Source organism: Macaca fascicularis, chromosome 1, assembly GCF_037993035.2.
Source record: "Macaca fascicularis isolate 582-1 chromosome 1, T2T-MFA8v1.1".
In the NCBI taxonomy this organism is placed as follows: Eukaryota; Metazoa; Chordata; class Mammalia; order Primates; family Cercopithecidae; genus Macaca; species Macaca fascicularis.
Window position 1 is genome coordinate 78474472 of NC_088375.1, and position 21384 is coordinate 78495855.

The 21384-nt window shown below is 39.0% G+C and overlaps 1 protein-coding gene and 1 long non-coding RNA gene across 13 annotated transcripts in view; both read left to right on the forward strand.

Moving 5' to 3' along the window:
* MARK1 (microtubule affinity regulating kinase 1) overlaps window positions 1-21384 on the forward strand; it is a 143930-nt gene that overhangs the window by 15449 nt on the left and 107097 nt on the right. For 4 of the 12 annotated variants that reach the window (XM_065542096.2, XM_065542103.2, XM_065542100.2 and 1 more), the window contains exon 2: window positions 7778-7865. The exons of the other annotated variants lie outside the window; for them this stretch is intronic. In XM_065542096.2, the coding sequence (XP_065398168.1) occupies window positions 7778-7865 (88 nt within the window). The remainder of the gene's footprint in view (window positions 1-7777; window positions 7866-21384) is intronic. 12 annotated transcript variants of the gene reach the window in all.
* Window positions 20774-21225, forward strand: LOC135970176 (uncharacterized). The gene is made up of 2 exons (XR_010585711.2): window positions 20774-20914; window positions 20963-21225. It is a non-coding gene; the product is annotated as an uncharacterized lncRNA (long non-coding RNA).

A 21384-nucleotide genomic window follows, 5' to 3' on the forward strand; every position in this document is an offset into this window, starting at 1 on the left:
ACCTCTGCCTCCCAAATTGCTGAAATTGCAGGCATGAGCCACCACACCCAGCCTGAAAGCGCTTTTAATACAGTATTTAGATGCACTTTATTTGGCATATTAGAGAAAGGTTTGGTAAAGGGGAGACACCAGTGCTGGTGGCAAAGACTCTTGACAAACTTTAGTTAGGCTGCTCAGAGCCCTGTTCTCAACTAGGCCTTGACCTTGACCCTCTATTTCCTTCCTGCCCTTACTGGGCCTGCACAACCCCAAATTAGCCAAGAATCTTCCTGAGTCAGTTTGGTGAGATATCACCCTTGATATCTGACCACCCCTGATAGCTGATTGAGTTCTTCACCCCCAACCTTTGATGTCAGAGTCCTTGGCTTGTCATTTGCAAGAACCCCCTTACCCTTGATGTCTCCTTTAGTGCTTTTCCATGTATTGACCCTCTCACTCTGCTCCTTGCCTGTAAATCACTAGCCATCTTTGCAATATTCAGAGTTGAGCCTGTCTCTCTTCCCTATGGTAATACCCCTATTACAATAGTCTTGAGTAAAGTTTTCCTTACAATTTTAACGAACATCAGAATAATTTTTTATTTAACACCAGTTAAGAAAAGATTCACATTTTATAATGAAATCCCACACATTTTTCACCATGGTGGTATGTATTGGGAGTATGGTTACAGATGTCCATGGTAACCATAAAACAATCACTTAGTAGACTAGAAAGTAGAGTTTCTCTAGATTTAGGGCAGAAGAATAGGATGATAAAAGGGGCTAGGAGAAGAATTTAGCAAATACTAGGATTGGTATATCATTGTCCTTTAATGATGATTGGTCTTTGTGATTTTAATCAGTAATGAATATAGTTGAACTAAAGGGAAAGATTATTTAGCTACTGCTCTGTTCTGGGTTAGATTTATCTTTCTATTACTGCTTCTTCAGTTACTTAAGGAGGGATATTATTGCTTCGTAAAGATAGTCTCCAACCTGCTTTTAGTAATGAAAAGCAACTAATTGGCCGGGCACGGTGGCTCATTCCTGTTATCCTGGCACTTTGGGAGGCTGAGGCAGGTGGATTGCCTGAGTTCAGGAGTTTGAGACCAGCCTGGGCAACAACGGTGAAACCTTGTCTCTACTAAAACACAAAAAATTAACTGGGCGTGGTGGTGTGCACCTGTAGTCCCAGCTACTCGGGAGACTGAGGCAGGAGAATCGCTTGTACCCAGAAGGCAAAGGTTGCAGTGAGCTGAGATCGTACCACTGCACTCCAGCCTGGGCAACAGAGTGAGACTCTGTCTCCAAAAAAAAAAAAAAAAAAAAAGGAAAGCAACTGTAGGAATAGAAAGCAAAAAGCTATGGATAAGCTAGTTTATCTTGGATCAAATCACTAACCTTTTTTCTTATGGCTCTTACTGGTACGTCTCATTTTGGTACCTACTTACCTATAAACTGTCTTGGGTACTTTTTTCTACAGAAGTTATTTATTAACTGAATAGCACTACTGAATCATGCCATTGATCCTTCTGGCCACTCTAGATTCTTTCTATATTGCCTAAATACCAAGAACTAGAAGGAAATAAAGTATGTACTAGTAGCCACTGTTTAGACCAGTGGAATTGGCTTACTAGTGAATTGTTAACTACCAGTGCCCAAAGAACATCATCCTGTGGAAGAAAGTCTTGAATAGAAAAGGCTGGAACCAGGTTGGTTGATCACTTCCACCTTTCCCTTCTACCTTCCCCTCAAGGAGGGGAGAAAAACAAGGAGAGGCAAGAGTATGTCAATGAGGAGTCTACTCCCCTTTCTGCCAGAATTGAGTATTTATCAGTTGCTAATTTTACTTCGTATGTACTTTGTAACAGTAGTGTCAAACTGTACTGTGATTTTCTTTTTCTTTTTTTTTTTGAGACAGAGTCTTGCTCTGTCACCCAGGCTGGAGTGCAGTGGTGCTCACTGCAAGCTCCGCCTCCCAGGTTCACACCATTCTCCTGCCTCAGCCTGCTGAGTAGCTGGGACTACAGGCACCCACCACCACACCCGGCTAATTTTTTTTATATTTTTAGTAGAGACAATGTTTAACTGTGTTAGCCGGAATGGTCTGGATCTCCTGACCTCGTGATCTGCCCGCCTAGGCCTCCCAAAGTGCTGGGATTACAGGCGTGAACCACTGTGCCCAACTTCTATACTGTGATTTTCTTAAGCCTGTCCCACACATAATACTGTAAACTCCTTGAGACCAGGAACGCTATTACTGACTCCTGTATCAAGCAAACAGTGATACCTGCACTTTGCAGAATTGCTTGCCTTGCTGGGTTAAAAACAGCAAGAGTATGTCAATAAAATACATCCCTCTTCCTACAGTACTTTAGCATAGTGCTGTGCACATAGTGGCAACTCATCGGATGCTTAGTAAATGTATATAGTTAAGATGCATTCATTCCCTGGAACTATTGGAGTACTTTAAGAATATGAGGTGATGCTATGTAGATACAATATTTGCTTTTTAAATTCTGGTCATTTTTTGGTGAACATCTGAAGTATATTGGGGAGAGGTTCCTCTCTTTATGTTCACGATCATAAATTAAATTTATCTGTTAAAATTTCAGTGTTCTTCAAAAAGTTAATTTAAGTTGATATGATTATTAGCTTGTATTAGAAAATGATTACTGGTTTTTGTTAGATTTACTAAATATAACTGAACTGAAGGTTGTAGAATAAAGCTCTGACTACTAGAGTATTAAAGTAAATCAAATGTAATGATTTAGAGAACAAACATCTGGTTGGGTGTGGTAGCTCACACCTGTAATCCCAGCACTTTGGGAGGCTGAGACTAGCGGATCACTTGAGGTCGGGGGTTTGAGACCAGTCCAGCCAACATGGTGAAATTCCATCTCTACTAAAAATACAAAAATTAGTCGGGTGTGGTGGTGGGCACTTGTTATCCCAGCTACTTGGGAGGCTGAGGCAGGAGAATTGCTTGAACCTGGGAGGCGGAGGCTGCAGTGAGCTGGAGGCTGCAGTGAGCCGAGATCATTCCAGCCTGGGTGACAGTGAGACTCCCATCTCAGAAAAAAATAAAATGATAATAATTAATAGTAATATAATATAATAATTATAATAAAAATAATAATAAACAATAATAAAGAAGAAACATCTATTGTAATTTCTGGCATGAGTTTGCTTTAACGTTTTTGTTCTTGTGAGAATGAAAGAACTAGGAAGTTTGGAAAAGAATTTAACACGATATTTTTAGATAATTTAGGTAAGTGTTTTATTTTATTATCAGCTTGTAATAAATCCTGGCAAGCAGTAGTGAAACCCCTCCCAAAGTAGCTTCTTGGGGTGTAGGGGAGTATCTTAGGGAGAAGTGCCTCTAAAATTAAAATACAGGCTCAGCCACTCCCTGTCCACCTCCTCTGTCTCAGCCCTCAGACTGTGTTTGTGTGGGCAATAGGGGTAATTGCCCTTTGTATACCACAATTCAGATGCAGAGGCAGTGTAATTTCTTGATTAAGAGCACAAGCTCTGAAGCTCAAGTCCTTGGGTTCAAATCCTAGCTCTAGCATTTATTAGATGTGACCTTGGGAAGCCACTTAACTTCCTTATACCTCAGTTTCTTTCCATGTAAAATGGAACAAAAGTGTCTACCTTATTCAATTGTTGTTTTGTTTAACTAATTGAACACATATGGTGCCCTTAGAACAGTACCTGGCACTTAGTAGAAGTGCCAGCTGCTGATGCTGCTGTTATTATTCCATTTAATTAAACCTTGGGAGAAGTAAATTTGCCAGTTTTAAGTGCATCTCAGGGTTCCTGAATTACATGGTTTTCGTTTTTTAAATTTCTGTATTTCACATCATGGATTTATTCCTTTTTATATCAAGAAAAAGTATACATTTACAACATGAAGTCTTTCTGTTTTACTAGAATGCTTGTATTAAGTGTAAGAGGGCCACTGTGAAGCTGAATTATCTGCAGGTGGCTTGGTGAGCAGGGAATTAGAGCAGAGTACAGAAGAGGAGAGTTGTGTAGTGACATAGATGTCCTTGGTGGGAATGGATGTATCTGTGGTGTTACATGATGTTTAAGAGCGCAAACTTTGTAGACAGGACATTCCTGGGGTTTATCCCCAGCTCAGCCTTTTACAAGGTGTATTACATTGGGCGTGTCTCCTTATCTGTAAAACAAAGACAATACATACCTGGTTGGATGGTTGTTGGGTTTTCATTAGTAGGTTTATATAATATACTTTTGTAATAATAGGTGTTCAGTAATGGTATCAAAGAAGCAAGGAATCAAACCAAAATGATGAGAAAATTCACAGTTGTTGATCAGGATGTATTTCTCTTACCTCACAGTCGTGATACAACTAAATTTGTGTTCTTTGGGCTTGCCTTTTTCCCAGGCTTACCAGTTTCTTCATTTTAATAAATTCATTCTTGAGACTGACTACAAATATACTTGAAATGATTACTGCTTTAAACATGCTAATGGAATCTCTCTCTTGAGACTGCATTGATTTTACTGAACCCAAATATAAAGGCAAGTCTTAAGTCAGGGTACTGCTTGAAGATACTTTTCATAATGTCATTTTGTATGCTGGAATACAGTATTTTTTCTATTGTCTTTTCTGAATCATAATGCTTATATTTTTTTGCCCCTTAGAAATGATAGATAATAGCTTGATGAGCTAGAAGCAGAGTTAGGAGAAGCTCTCTTTTTTTTTCTTGAGACAAGGTCTTGCTCTGTTGCCCAAGTTGGAGTGTAGTGGCGGGAACATGGCTCGCTGCAGCCTAGACCTCCCATGTTCAAGTGCTTCTCCCGCCTTAGTCCCTCAAGCTGCTGGGACTACAGGCGTGTGCCACCACACCCGGCTCATTTTTGTATTTTTTGTAGAGACAGAGTTTTGCCATGTTCTCCAAGCTGGTATCAAAATCCTGGGGCTCAAGCAGTCAGCCCGCCTTGGCCTCCCAAAGTGTCAGGATTACAGATGAGAGCTGAGAAGTTCTAATTCTGTTTGTCCTGCATTCCCTTTAAGGAAAGATATTTTCATCTTAAAGTAATGCTTGGTATTTTTTTAGTCAGAGGAATTAACTTCACCTTGGTCAGGTTTCCATAATAGTGACTTAAATTAGAAATACAATCTCATGTTGAATTACCTTTTAGAAGTAAGAACATTACAATTTAATTTATCACATCAGAGTTCAGTCAGGGAAGCAGAATTCTGTAAGTGATACAGAATAAAGCTTTTACTAAGGGATTATACTTATACAATTGTGGGAGCTGGTTAAGCATTCTGTGTATAGTTGCTGCTTCAGAGTCTGGTATTAAGAGGCTGAAATCCTCAGGGCCAGCAGTCAGGAGGGAAAGATGAATGTGACATGGGGGAGTAAAACAAATTAGAACCTGCGAGGACAAACTGAAACTTGTGTCTCTCACTGCCTTCTGTCTTCTAAGATGGGTGACCTGGAGGATAAGCTGGTGCCCTTCATTGTAGAGTTGCCCGCGCATCTGGACCAGAATTCAGAGCAACTGAAGCAAGTGGTCCGGCGGGAGCTGAAGGAGCTCCATGAGACATGCCAGCACATCAGCTTTGTCAAGCGTTGAGTGCTGCTGTGTCTGGCCCTGCACTGACCTTCAGAGCGTATAAATGATTACTGTTTTCATTTCTGCCTTCTTAATCTTGTGCAAATTTCTCTTGTGGCGATGTTAGCCTAGGACCATAGAGAGAAGGGAATTCTGGGAAACGGAGTTCCAGTTTAGCTAAGTTAACACGTTGGAAGTCATTAAAACCCACTCCTTGCCAGCTTGGCCATCATTTTAAGTATGAGATGTAGCCACAATTCTCTTAACCATACTTAAGATAAAGATAATAGCAGAATTAATCTTTAGCCTAACATGATAAGAAAGTCTCTTTATCCATCTTTAGGTAATGCTCATTCCTCTTCTCAGTCTCTCCTTATTCCCTGCAACTTCAGTATTAACATAAAGAGTTAGCTAACGTTAACACTTTGATGTTGAATGATGGAGAAATGGGAAGGAGAATCAAAAAAAAAAAAAAGAATTGGTTAATATATATGCAAGTATGTTTACAGCAAAAAAGGAATAAATATTTATAAGCATTACAGGGCTTATTTCTATAACTGGTCATGTGGTTGTAGGTGGTATTTATAATTACCTCCTTCAACTACTGATTCCATGTTTCCTTTGCTCTCGGCAAACACTTTAGCTGATTTTTGTTCTTTGCCTGGTGAAGTAACCCAAGCCTTCATTCCTGAGGAGTCTGGGCCTTCAGAAGTCTTGCCGGTATTGGGTTATTGCAATTTTCCATTGCCTTATCCCATAAGACATGGGAGTAAGAAGAGGTGCCCCAGAGGATCCCCTGCATTTTAGATATACTCCTCCTTACAGACATTATGTAATAGCAACCTAATTTTCCCTTGATAGTCAGGATCAGTCACCCCAGCTAGTATGGTAACCTCCTTTTTTGCCTATTGATTCACTGCCATGAAGCAGTCTCAACTTGCCATTTAATGGACCATTACTATGACACCTGGTGGAAGCATTTCTCCCTAGGCACTAAGACTTCTAGACCAACAGAACCCAAAGTTGTAGGGACTAGAAAAAAAATTTTTCAGTAGTGGATAATAGTGAGAATAGCTATTCCCATTTCTATTTGTTGATTTCTTGATTCCTGAACCTGTGAATTCTGGTTACAGGAGAAATAGCACCATATCTTAGTCACTAATTTAGAGTACATATTGTATCCTGGAATATGTTACCCCAGCTCTGCAAGGTGTTGTCACCCAGCTGGCATCAAACAGAATCTTCAAAAGATAGTTTTATCAAGACAGCTGCTTCAGAGTATTGGGGAATACAGTGAGACTGGTGACTTCTCAAAGCATGAGCCTGGTTTTCATTCTTTATTTGCTATAAAATGAGTTCGTTGCCTAGAAGCAATGCTGTGTGGAATACCATGATACTGAAGAAATACCATAATGGTATTTTAGAAAATGTATTCTGTAAGTCCACCAGTGAAGGTTTTGGCATAAGCATTGTGGACAGAGAAGACAAATCTATGCTATGTCTATAGCAAGTATCTGTTTCAATGAGAATAGACAAAACACATTCCCTTCTGTGATGAAAGTAGTCTAAAATAATCAACCTGTCACTGGGTAACTGGGTAACCTTCTCTTACCCTCCTGCCCACTCCCCGCCCGGCCACCTGCCACCCCCAGGAGTAGTGCTATTTTGGGAGCTCAGTGTTGTTCTGTGAAGCTGACAGATTAACCTTAGTGAATGTTCATCTGTGTTGCTGGGCCCATGCATAACCTTCATCCCTGCCATCATGGCTGTTTTGTTCACGAGGCCATTGGGCAAGAATGGGTGGCTGGAGAAAGAGACTAACTGATGTATACAGCATGAGTCATCTTTTCTGAGTATTTACATGGGAGACAGTGATCGCCATATGCTGTGCTCATTCAGGGAGATCTATTTGCAGATTTCCTCCTTGTTATTAATTTTCAAATCATACTTTTTCTAAGTCCTTGATCATTCAGCGAAACCATTAGCACCAGTCTGTGAATCTCTATAGATTTATAGTACGTACTCTCTCTCTTTCTAGGCAAAATAAACAACCAGGTACACTGCGCAAAGTTCTGCCTATATTCTTCCTTTGGTGCCACCCAAGAGTGGGACTGTAGTGCTCTGTCTACTTTTGGGTGGTACCAGCATATTGTGCAGAACCAACTGTAAATAAGACTTGTATTGTTTTCTTTCTTCATCACCAGGTCCTGGGGAGCTCCCCATGAGGCCATACTTGTTGATTTAGACATCAATGTAGCAGGGGAGCAGGAGTATGGGTCAGGAGCATCTCAGGTAATGTAATTTGTTCCTTGAAGACCTGCTCAAGCCTTATCTAATACGTACTATTTGCATTTATAGTGGAATGTTGCTGTGCATGCCCAACTTTTTGGCTTGATGAATCGGACAACACCCAGCTCATCATGGGAAGCTTATGTTGAATGGTAACTTGGTGGCCTATGGTCAATTGCTCAGTGTTTATAGAGTTCAGTAGTAAGCTACCAGCTGCTTCCTTAAAAGAGAATAGTTGTGTGCACAGAATGGCATACCTTTGCTCCAAAATCCTGAAGGTCAACACTGTGGTTCATAAGGGGCTCCATACTGGATTTCTGTCTACCACAGACACTTACTTCAAGCACCAGTGAGTCTTCTGGGTTCAAGTGGCTAAGCAGCTTGCATGACAGCCTAGGCCTGTTGCAGACCTCTGATGTTCTGGCATCCATTCAAAACTGGCAGGCTTTCAGATTAGCTGTAATGTTAATGAAGTATATATTACCTTCGCTCCTGACATACATGGTACCCTTTCTTAAGGGTAGAAGGGCCCAGATGCAGCGGTTTCTTTTTATCCTAAGAGAACTATCTCAACATTTCCCAGACCACTAGACTCCTGGGAATTTCACTGAGGAGGCAGGCCCCTGAATTTATGTGGGATGTATATCTCACCCTCTGGCATGCTTGTGTCTTATCACGGTGTCTGAAGTAGTCATTACTTCCTGCTCACCAGATCTAGTCAGCGTGATGTCATCAACATAATGGACCAGTGTGAGTTCCTATAGAAGGAAAGGTGATTAAGTTCCTGTGCACTAGATCAGCGGTTCTCAGCTGGGGGCAATTTTACCTCCCAGGGAACATTTGCCAATGTTTGGAGACATTTTTGGTTATCACAAGTGGAGGTTGGAGTATTACTGGCATCTGCTGAGTAGAGGCCAGGGATGCTGTTACATTTCTTATAGTGTATAGGATAGTCTCCTATAACAAAGAATTATGTGGCCCCAAATGTCTGTAGTACTGAGTTTGAGAGACCCTGAACTAAATCATGACATAAGGGTAGAAGTTTGAAATAGCCCCCAGGTGGGACAGTAAATGAAGCAGCAAGCTGGTTCCGATGTTTCTTTACTAACAAGTATAAAGAAAAAAGCATTTGCAGTTCAGTAGTCACATACCAGGTACTGGGAGTGTGTTGATTTGATTCGGCAAGGAAACCACATCTAGAATAGCAGCTGTGATTGGCATAACCAACTTATACAACTTTGATAACTTACTGTCATTTTACAAGATTCATCTGTCTTCTGCACAGGCCAAATAGGTGAGCTGAGTGGAGATGTAGTGGGAATTGCCATCCCTGAATATTTTAAACTTTTTATGGTGGCACTAAACCTACAGTTCCCCCAGGAAGCAATATTGCTTTTGGTTTACTACTTTGGTAAGCCCAAGCAGTTCTAATGGCTTCCACTTGCCCTTTCCCAGTGTAACAGTCCTTAATTCACAGGCCAAGGAATGAATGTAGGCTGTAGCAGATGCTGAGTACATTTCTTCCAACTGTATTCCAGAACTGGGGAAGTAACCACAGAATGGGTTTGGGGGCCCACTGATTCTGCTGTGAACTGGACCCAGTCCAAAAGGTCATTGATCATCTGATTTCCATAAACTCCTGCTTTGATTGGTGGATCACAGTGGAATTTGGGGTCTCTAGGAATTATTCTTACTTTGGAGATAGTTTGGAGATGTGGCAGGGGGTTGAGGGCGTGGAAATCTATTACATGATCACCGTGTAAGCTGCTGTAGTTCCTTTTAGGGAAAGGGAAGATTTTCCTAGGAAGGGAATACTTTTAGTATGCATTTTGGGGTATATAGTAGTGTCCTTCTTCAAAGACACCTAGGTTCCCTTTTATTCAAGGGATGGGTTTTTGAAGTAGTTGAAGTCTGAGAGTTGTGTGAGGGCTGTGACTCTGAATTTTCATTTAAGTCACAGTGTGAGCAGCAAAAGTACCTGACCTAGACCTAGAACATAACATTCTGCTTCCCAGATCTTGCATTTCACCTGTGGACCATGGATCGGAAGGGAATTTGGGGAAACATAGTTGCAGCTTAGCCAAGTTGACAGGACAAAACCACCATAGTTAGGTTGAGTACAAAGAAGTTGTTATTATTACTCATGTTGACCCTGAGTAGTTTAAGTTTTAGAGCTGATTTATGCTGCTTATATATAGTAATAATAATTATCACCTCAGTTTAATTACCCGTGTGGAACAGCTAGGGTCAGGGCCACTGAGTGGCTACATAGGCTGTGTGTACAAGTCCGCGGGATACCATTCACATGGATTAGAATGTGACAGGTGTGTTTTGAAGTTTGTGCAGCACAGCAGCCTGACTGTGGTTAATATGCAACTTTTTGTGACCAACACATGATCAGGATATTTCTGGCTTCTTAGGGTATGTGATTTTTTTGATCAAAATATTATGGGTGATATACCTTTAGAAGGTTGTGGCTCTGGATAACTACTCATCGAGGAAGTGATATTGTCCAGTTTTTATTGTTTAGATAACACATAGGAGATGTTTTTCTCTGTCAATTTTGGACAGTGTTCAAAAAAGCAGTTGTGACAAATTAAATGCCACTAAACATAGTATCCCATCTCGTTAAAAACAACTAAAAATCTATATATTTGTATTACAGGTATAGTTAGAACAATTGAGTGTACATATTCAGTATTCAGCTTTGTGGTGCGGTTTTTCGCTCTCTTTAGTGTGCAAGCATCCAATGATCACGTAAAAACCAGGCATTTAAATAACAGATGTTGATATTGCTAGGTAGAAGCTTGATGGGTAGGTATTTTAAATTGAGGTTAATAACATTTACATACAGGAAATGCACAGTTTTTTTGCAATACAATTCAGTTAATTTTGATAAAAGTATATAGCATCTCTGATCAAGATAAAGAACATTTCCATCATTATCTCAGAAAGTTTCCTTCTGCCTTTGTTTAAATTAGCACCCTCCCAAAGGCAACTCTTCTTATTTCTGTTATGGTAGATTAGATTTACCTGTTCCACAACTTCATATAAGTGAAATCGAGCAATGTATATTCTCTACTTTTTTTACCTACCTTGCCTGTGAGATTCATCCATGTTGTGTGTATCCATAATTTATTGATTTCTGTGAGTAATATTCTATTGTGTGGATATGCCAAAATTTAATATATTTATCCTGTTGATGAACATTTGCATTGTTTCCAGTTTGGGGTTATTAGGAATAAAGCTATTATGAACATTTTTATACAAGTCTTTGTAGAGTTATATTTTTATTTCTTTTGGCGAAACATGTAGGAGTAGGATGTTGGGTTATAGCAAAGGCATATTTTAAAATGTATAAGAAACTGACAAAATATGAGAGGACTTCAAAAAGTTTGTGGAAAAATTAAAAGATTAAGAAAACCTTTATTTTTTCAACATAAGCTGTATCAAGTTCAAGACACTTTCATAAGCGATGATACCAACCATTTAGTGTATCTCGAAAGAACTGAGGTCCTGGGAATTTACCCACGTCAATACAGTCTTATTTACATTATTAATGAAAGAAAAATGAGTGCCCTCTAACAATGTTTTTTAAGATTAGGAAACAAAAAGACGTCAGAAGTAGGCAAATCAGGACTATGAGGTGGATGCCTGATGATTTGCCATTGAACCTCACAAAATTACTCTTGTTTGAAAAGACAAATGAGCAGAAGCATTGTTGTGGAGAACTCTCTGATAAAACTCTCCTGGATGTTTTTCTGCTAACACTTTGGCTAACTTTTTCAAAACACTCTCATACTAAGCAGATGTGATTGTTCTTTGTCCCTCCAGAAAGTCAACAAGCAAACTGCCTTGAGCATCCCAAAAAAACTGTTGCTGTAACCTTTGCTCTTGACTGGTCAGCTTTTGACTGGACTATTTCCACCTCTTGATAGCCATTGCTTTGATTATGCTTTGTCTTCAGAATCATACTGATAAAGCCATGTTTCATCTCCTGTTACAGTTCTTCCAAGAAATGCCTTAGGATCTTGATCCCACTTGTTTAAAATTTCTGTCAAAAGCTCTGCTCTTGTCTGTAGCTGATCTGGGTGCATTGACTTTGGCACCCATTACTGGAAAGTTTGCTCAACTTTAACTTTTCAGTCAGACCTGTGTAAGCTGAACCAACTGAGATGTCTTACCGTGTTGGCTCTTATTTCTGCTGTTAATCGTCAGTCTTCTTCAATTAGGGCACAAACAAGATTAATGTTTTTCTTGCAAGTTGATGTCAAAGGTCTGCTGCTGCAGGCTTCATTTTCAACATTGTCTCAGTTCTTCTTAAAACAAGTTATCCGTTTGTAAACTGTTGATTTCTTTGGGATATTGTCACTACAATTTTTTTGTAAGGATCATAGATTTCAGCATTTTTCCACCCAAGCATAATCATAATTTGATGTTCTTGCTTTAATTTTAGTAGAATTCATGTTGTTCTGATAGAGACTCTTTTCAGACTGACGTCTTATCCATCTTAGTGCCTCAAACTAGATCCTGTTCACACATTTTAACAAGTTAGTACAAGCTTATTTTGGCACCAAAATTGAAATTTATGCATAATTTTTTATAATATGTATTTTTTGTGAACATTTTGAAGACCCCTCATATTTTCCACAGTGGTTGTACCATTTTACACTTCACCAGCAATACATGAGAGTCTTGACTAGCCTCTTTTATTTTGAGATGAGTTTCACTCTTTGTTGCCCAGGCTAGAGAGCAGTGGCGTGATCTCAGCTCACTGCAACCTCCACCTCCCAGGTTCAAGTGATTCTTCTGTCTCAGCCTCCGGAGTAGCTGGGATTACAGGCACCTGCCACCACGCCCAGCTAATTTTTGTATGTTTAGTAGAGACGGGGTTTCACCATGTTGGCCAGGCTGATCTCGTGACCACAGTTGATCTACCCGCTTTGGCCTCCCAAAGTCCTGGGATTACAGTTGTGAGCCACTGTGCCCGGCAAGACTGGCCTACCTCTTCATCAACATTTGGTATGGTCAGTCCTTTTTACTTTAGGTATTCTAGTGGGTACATGCTGCTATCTCATTGTGATTTTCAATTTACATTTCCCAAGCAGAGAGAACACCTAGTACATCAGGTGGGTCCAAACTTTGTGTAGTTGAGGAACAGAAAAAAAAGCTTTGTTGTCTGTACTACACTGAACAAAATGGAGAGTTGTATGAAATGATGGCAGACTGGAAGGAAGGGAAGGGGTCAGATCCTATAGGGGTTTTTGAAGGCCAAGGTAAGGAGTTTAAACCTTTTTTTCTAAGTGTGTTAGAAAGACTGTATTAGATATGTTTAATTGTAATGAAAATAATCACATATGACCTAATTTATGTCTTAGTTTATTCTGGCTGCTGTGGGCAGAATTCTTAGGGGTAAGGAGGGTGCAAAATAATGAGAAGCACAGAAAATTGTTGGGAGATTGTTGCTGTATTGAAGTAAGAGATGATGACAACTTGGTCTAAGTGGTAAAGGTAAGGTGTAGAGAAATGAATGGATTCATGATGTGTTTTGGAGCTAAGGTTGACTACATTTGCTTATGGGACTTGATATGAGGAGTTAGGGTGAGAAAGAGGAAAATCAAAAATAGCTAATTGATTTTTAGATGTAGAACCATTTAATGAGATGAGCTATTCTGTGAGAGGAGCAAATTTAATATTTGGAAATTAAGTTATGTTTGGCTATGAGAAATCTGAAGTGCCTATTCGATATCCATATGGAGATGTCATATAGTTGACACACAAGTCTAAAATTCAAGGAAGGGTCATAGGTAGAGAGAAAGTTTGGGTGTCATATGCTACAGATAATATTGAAAGTCACATGACTGAGTAAATTCACCTAGGGAGATTACATAGCCAGGGAAAAGGGGAGAATACCAAAAATATAGTGGACTGAATTGACATGGTTCCCTTTCTTCTTGCTGCTAATATGTAGATAGACAAAATATAATTTCTGAAAGTTTATTAACTACATAACTGACCTTCAAAGGACAAAGGAATGGAGAGAAATCAAAGTCAGAATGGTGAGCACAAGGGGACATAATCGCATTCCTCGGGGCTTTTTGATCCAGCATAAGAGTTGGGACATGTAGCTCTAACACTGTCTTAGGGACAGGAAGTATGGTATCAGCACCACCTGTGCTAGAAGAACTGGAAATGAACCTCTTGTATGAAGCTCAAAGCCTTGATAGCTCTGTCTCCCTGCAAAGAAAGTTAGAAAAAACTCTGCCCCCTTAATTGAGGGAGTTGACAAGGAAACCTGTCATCAGTACCTGAGGCCTTAGGTTAACAGGGGGACACTTAAACTTAAATGGTTACTCTAAATAAATGAGAACATCAGCTCCATGCTATATGTTGAGTAGAAACCCCAAACTATGACATTAACTTGAAAAAAATTTCACCACTGTGGTAGGCTCTGCTAGAAACAAGTGAAAAGGTGCTTAGTAGAATTTCTTTCAAAATCTGGGACTCATGGGACTGACACACACACACACACACACACACACACACACACACACACACACACACACAATACAGATTTCATGAGGAAACTAACCACTTGTGGAGAGAGTTAACAAATACAAAAAGGAATAATACCACCCTAAGAACTGGAAATAATGCAACTATCTGAACAATCTGAAATAAAGCAGAATATAAATTTGTTTAAAAAGTTTTAAAGACAGTAATAAATACCATAATAAAAGAATAAGAGATGAAGAGAAATAAACTGATTAGAAAAAGAACTAAGTTGTAGAAATGAAGTACTGTCATTGAAATTAAAAACTCAGTAGAATGATTAAGCAGCAGATTATTCCCAGCCAAAGATAGACTTGATGGACTGGTATAGATCTGAGGAAATGACTTGGAATGAATCATAGAGAAATAGGGACTGAGTATATTAAAGACTGGTTAATAAATACGGAGTACAGAATGAGAAAGTGCAGCATTCATCTACTAGACATCCAGGAGGAGATAATAGAGAAAATCTTTGAGAGGCAGTATTTGAAAGATTGTAGTGAGGGGTTATCCAGAAGTGGAGAGATATATGTCTTCAGATTGATGCACAGCAAATACCAGCAGAATAAATAAAAGGAGATTCATACCTAGTGGAATGGCTGACTCAGAATAGAAAGAAAATTTTAATAACAAAGAGAAAACATGATTTCCAAAGTGACAAAAGTTAGAGTTCTCATCAGCAATAACAAATATTTTTAAAATGAAATAATATTTTTAAAGAATGTGAGAGAAAATATCAGTCTCACATTCTCTTTTTAACTAAATGATCCTTTAAGAATAAGGACAAATTAAGCCAGGTACGGTGGCTCATGTCTGTAATCCCAGCACTTTGGGAGGCCAAGGCAGGCGGATCACTTAAGGTCAGGAGTTTGAGACCAAACGTGGTGAAACCCTGTCTCTATTAAAATAGAGCTGGGCCTAGTGGTACGTGCCTGTAGTCCTAGCTACTCGGGAGACTGAGGCATGAGAATAGCTTGAGCCCAGGAGGGAGAGGTTACAATGAGCCAAGATTTCACCACTGCACTCCAACCTGGGTGACAGAGAGAGACTCTGGTCTCTAAATAAATAAATAAAAATAAGGACAAATAAAAGTATTTTTAGACAAATGAAAAGTAAGATTTTTCCACCTATGTACTCTTATGTTTGAATTACCAAAAAATGTAGTTCAGGGAGAAGAAAACAGAATTTAGAGGAAAGAAGTTGGATGCAAGAAGTGATAGTATGCAAAAGAAGTTGCAGGTTGATAAATATAAACAAGAACTGACTGTAAAACTGCCAAAAAAGAGCAATTGCTTATTTTTAGGGTATTGGAAAAATCGGGTAAGATAAAAATGCTAGATAAGAATAACATGGAAAATTCCTGGGCACTGTGGCCCACACCTATAATCCCAGAACTTTGGGAAGCTAAGGCGGGTGGATCACTTGAGCCCAGGAGTTCAAGACCTGCCTGGGCAACATGGTGAAACCCGTCTCTACAAAAATTACAAAAAATTAGTTGGGCATGGTGGCATGCACCTGTACTCCCAGCTGCTCAGGGGGCTAAGGTGGTAGGATCACCTGAGCCTGGGAAGTCAAGGTTGCCACAGGGAGTCATGATCACATCACTGCACTCCAGCCTGGGCAACAGAGTGAGACCCTGTCTCTAATAATAATAATAATAATAGTAATATTTAATTTTTAATAAATATTATTATTATTAAGGAAAATGGCAGGGGAAACATTGGAGCTGAAAATTCTGAGATCTTCAGTTATTGGGGAGGAGGATGGAAATGGACTATTTTATGCATTGTGCATTTAAAAATTTTAAAGAATAAAAACTGAAGTAACTTTATAGCAGCTTGCAGTAGGGAGGAAGATTGAAGAAAAGTAAATCCAGTGGATGGAAGAAAAATAAAAAACCAGGTAAGATAATCAGAAAATAAATATAAAAGGATTAAACTCTCTTATTTAAAAAAATAGTTTCTCAGCTTGTGTAAAAACTAGTAAAATGTAACTCTAGCTAATTTAAAGTGACTAAAACTTGCTGACAATGAAGGGTTGAAAAAAAAGATGATTAAGAATCTGACATATCAATATTAATATCAGACTAATAGGATAAAGAGCATTATTAGAGATGAAGGCCATTACTCTAAATAGTCAAAGATATTATTAACAAGGAGATATGTTACTGTAACTATACATACATAACAACATGGTCCAAAATATATAAAACAAAAAATTGATATGTTTATAAAAGAAATGGGCAAATAGATGATTTTAAAGAAACATCTCTAATGATAAAACTATAGAAATAAGAATAAGCAAAACTTGAACAAGCGAAATAAATATTACTCAGTAGAGATATGTAGAGTTGGGTACTCTCAAAACAGAGTATACTCTTCTCTTTAAACATTTATAGAACATTTCAGCTAAAATGCAACTAGGATGAAAATTTATTACCCTGCACACACATACTAGAAAATAAGGAATTGAAAATTAATCAGTTAGTGTTAGAGAACTAAATAGGTTCAAGAGGTCAGTTTTGCAACCTAAAATAGGTTAAACAGATAAGTAGAAGGAGGAAATAATGAAAATTAGAGCAGCCATTAATGAAATAGCAAAATAAAGAAAAATTATAGAAATCAGAAACCTAAAAAGCTGGTTCTTTGAAAAGATGAATAAAACAGAAGGGGCTTTGGGACAGAGCCCTTGTGCATGTTAACATTTGGTGCTAGAGAAGAGCAACAAAGGGCAGTGGAGTATCTGTTAGTAGGTTAGAAGGAAAATCTGGAGATTGTGATGTTGTGGAAGCCAAGAGAATAAAGAGGCAGCTGTTGTCAACCAGCTGTTGTCAACCAGCAGGTAACTGATGATCTTGACAAGGCTAGTCCCAGTGGAGTAGTGGGGACAAACCTGGTTGGAGTGGGTTGAAGTAAACACTGAGAAGTGATACAAACAACTACAAAAACTTCTTTAAGAACTTTTTATATATAGGAAAGCAGAGAAATAGGCCCATAGTTGGAAGGGGACATGTGGTCATGGGAGAATTTTCTCTTTACCATGAGATACAGGAGCATGTTTATATACTATTGAACAAAGTCTATTTGAGAGGGAGTAATTGATGATTCAGGTAAGTGAGAGTAAGTGTGGGAGCAAAAGCTCTTGAAAAGATGAAACTGAATGGAATTCATAGCATGGGAAGTGGTTTTTGGCAGGGAGATTTCATGTAGTCAGAGTATATAGAGGCAGTGGGTAGGCTGCAGTTTTGATACAGATTGACAATTGAGTGGATCTCCAATTGTTTCTGGATTAATGAACCATAAAGCAAAGACATCATTGGCAAATGGGGATGTAAGAAGAGAGAGGAGAAAGAATGAAATGGAAGTTTTAGAGAAGAGTAAAGGGAGTGTATGGTAGTCCCCCCTTATATTTGGGGTATATGTTCTAAGACTGTATTAGTCTGTTTTCACACTGCTGATAAAGACATACCCAAGATTGGGTAATTTATAAAGGAAAAGAGGTTTAGTGGACTCACAGTTCCATATGACTGGGGAGGCCTCACAATCCTGGCAGAAGGCGAAAGGTACCTCTTACATGGTGGCAGGTGAGAGAGAATGAGAGCCAAGCGAAAGGGGAAACCCCTTATAAAGCCGTCAGATCTCATGAGACTTATTCACTACCATGAGAACAGTGTGGGGGAAACTGCCCCCCATGATTCAGTTATCTCGCACCGGGTCCTTCCCACAACACGTGGGAGTTATGGGAGCTAAATTTCAAGATGACATTTGGGTGGGGCCATAGCCAAACCATATGAAAGCAGTGGATGGCTGAAACTGCAGATATACATATACTGTGCATGAATTTCTTTTTCCTCCTTTGCAACTTCATGGTTAGATTTGTTCTTCCCATTGATCTTAATTGCCTCAGCATGGGATTATGTTTTTTTCCTTATTGTTGAGAGCTTGCACCTTCTCACTTAAATTAAGTACATTATGGCTTCTCTTTGGCATACCTGAATTGCCAGCATCAGTGCCCTTGCACCTGGACCATTACAAAGTAAAATAAGAGTTACCCAAACACAAAAGCACTGTGATACCAAGACAACCGATCTGATAAGTGAGATGACTACTAAGTGACTAATGGGTGGAGAGCCTATACAGCATGTGTATGCTCCACAAAGGCATGATTCAGGTCCTAGGCAGGACAGAATGGACAAAGCAAGACCTCATCATACTATTCAGAATGATGCACAACTTAAAATGTATGAATTGCCTATTTCTGGAATTTTCAATTTAATATTTTCAGGTCATGGTTGACCTTAGGTAAATACAACCAGAGAAAGTGAAATCATAGCTAAGGGGGGAATACTCAAAGTACAGAGGACTGTCAGGTGATATTGAGTCCTCATTGGGATCTGTGACCAAAAATTTAAGTGAAATCAGGGAGCTCATTTGTATATGTGTAACAATGTTGAGCTTTCAGGTGCAGGTGTAGAGTAGGGAGTGGTTGGGTTTTGGAATGGTGTGGGTTTGCCAAGCAAATATGGAAGAGAGTGTGGAAAGCAGGGAAGATAGAATGTTTGCAAAGGAGTGGTTATACTGAAGGACGCTGGCATATAACCCGAGTAAGAAGGTGTAGGTAAGGACATTACAGGGATGAATGGTAGTGAGATTGGGAAGGGCCAGTGAATTAGAGGCTTTGAGGTTAAAGAAAGCTTTGAATATTCCAGGAAAGATATTTGGGACAGGAGTTAAACACATCAAATAAATGCTCTATATCAAGCTTGTCCAACCTGCGGCCCCTGCCAGGACAGCTTTGAATACAGCCCAACGCATATTTGTAAACTTTATTAAAACATTATGAGAATTTTTGTGATTTTTTTTTTTAAGTTCATCAGCTGTCATTAGTGTTATTTTATGTATGGCCCAAGACAATTCTTCTTCCAGTGTGACTCAGGGAAGCTGAAAGATTGGACACCTCTGCTCTAAATGCTCTTAGCTTCTCTATGACAAGATTTACTTAGAGGGATACATGATAAGTTAAAAAGTTACAAAGAACATAGTCAAACAGAGTTTGATAATAGTGTTTCTAAGCAATGCGACAGGATTTAAGCACTTCCTGGGAAGATCCGTGCCATTTTGAAACGCATGATCAGATAAATATTCTTAATATTGTCTGAGTTATTATTAAGATCTACTAGAATAGTATAGACAATGGTTAATGAAAATTGGACTTGGGTGAATGAAGAGAGAGTATGTTAATGAATAAAAGATCAACTATTTTGCATTTGGAGTTTGGCCAGGGAGCTGTTAATTGTGTTCTGTTTACTTCTAGATGTTCTAGATTTCAGAGTTTCATAGACTTAGAAAATTAATAAAAATAAAAGCCTATTGGCAATGGATGACCTTGCCAGCTTTTTGTTTGTCAAGTATGTGGGAGAAAACTTACTATGAGAAGAAGGCCATGATTTCAAAGGGATAGTGCTTTTAAGAGAACATTTGGCAATCTTACACTAATATATGTGTATGCATTTGCGTATGCATACAAATATATATTTTTTATTTGCTGAAGACCTGTGTAAACTTTTATCTGGTTGGAAATATTTTGGAAACACTTAACTTATTTGAGAATCTAGGTATAGCCAGTTGGCCTTTTGATGATACTGTTACTATTAACAAAAACAGGCCGGTCATGGTGGTTCACGCCTGTAATCCCAGCACTTTGGGAGGCGGATCACTTGAGGCCAGGAGTTTGAGACCAGCCTGGCCAATGTGGTGAATCCCTATCTATACTAAAAATACAAAAAAAAAATTTACCTGGGTGTGGTGGCATATGCCTGTAATCCCAGCTACTCGGAAGGTTGAGTTACGGGAATCGCTTGAGCCTGGGAGGTGGAGGTTGCAGTGAGCCAAGATAGTGCCACTGCACTCAAGCCTAGGTGACAGAGCAAGAACTCTGTCTCAAAAAGAAACAAAAACAAAAACAGTAGCTAAGATGAAACTTCAGCCACAACGAGTAAAGGAATTTGAAGATCCCCAAAGAACTGTGTAATTGATGAGGATTTCTATTAAATGCTCAGGACCCTTTACAAACTCCCACCTCCCTCAACCCAGTAACATTTTGTATAGCTGTCACTCCATGTCTGTGGGGGATCGGTTCCAGGACCTCCCTCAGATAAAAATCGACAGATGCTTAAGTCCCTTCATATGAAATGGCATAGTATAATATTTGCATATAACTTATGTATATTCTCCTATATAATTTAAAGCATCTTTAGATTACTTATAATACCAAATACAGTGCCTTCACATGAGTTCATTCATGTGGATTCAATGTAGTAGTTGGCAGAGCAAATTCAAGTTTTGCTTTTTGGAACTTTGTGGGATTTTTTTTTCTGAATATTTTCAATCCACTGTTGGTTGAATCCATGGATGTGGAACACTACAGATGTAGAGGGCCAACTGTACATATTGATATCAGTCCTCTTCCTGCATTTAAGTAGGTAGCTTGGCCAGTAGCAGGTGCTGAACTAATACAGCCCTGGCCTGCCAAGTCTCTTGGCAGGCCAGGGCTGTCTTTATTGCTGTGTCTGCAAAATGTGCTTCTTAGTATGGTGCTAAATCAATGTCTGAGATCAAGGTAAATGAAATAATGTATCCCAAAGGCAACTCCTAACACTGGAAGGGAAAATCCTTTCAAGCAGTACATCAATGTAATTCTTGATTTTGGTAAATAGTAAATACAACCTGCAAAGATAATGAAGAAAATTATAAATAATTTTCCTTAAAAGAAGGTGAAAGAAAAGTAAAAAATAAAAAAAAATAAAAAAAAATACCAATTACCTGAAAAATAATGGCTAACATTTGCTGAATGCTTAGTATACCTCTTACTGTATTGTATATTATTCATTCAATCTACTCAGCATTACTGAGTTCCTACTTGTGAGTGTTGGACACTGTTCCTAGGAATCAGGACTATAGAAGTAAATAAG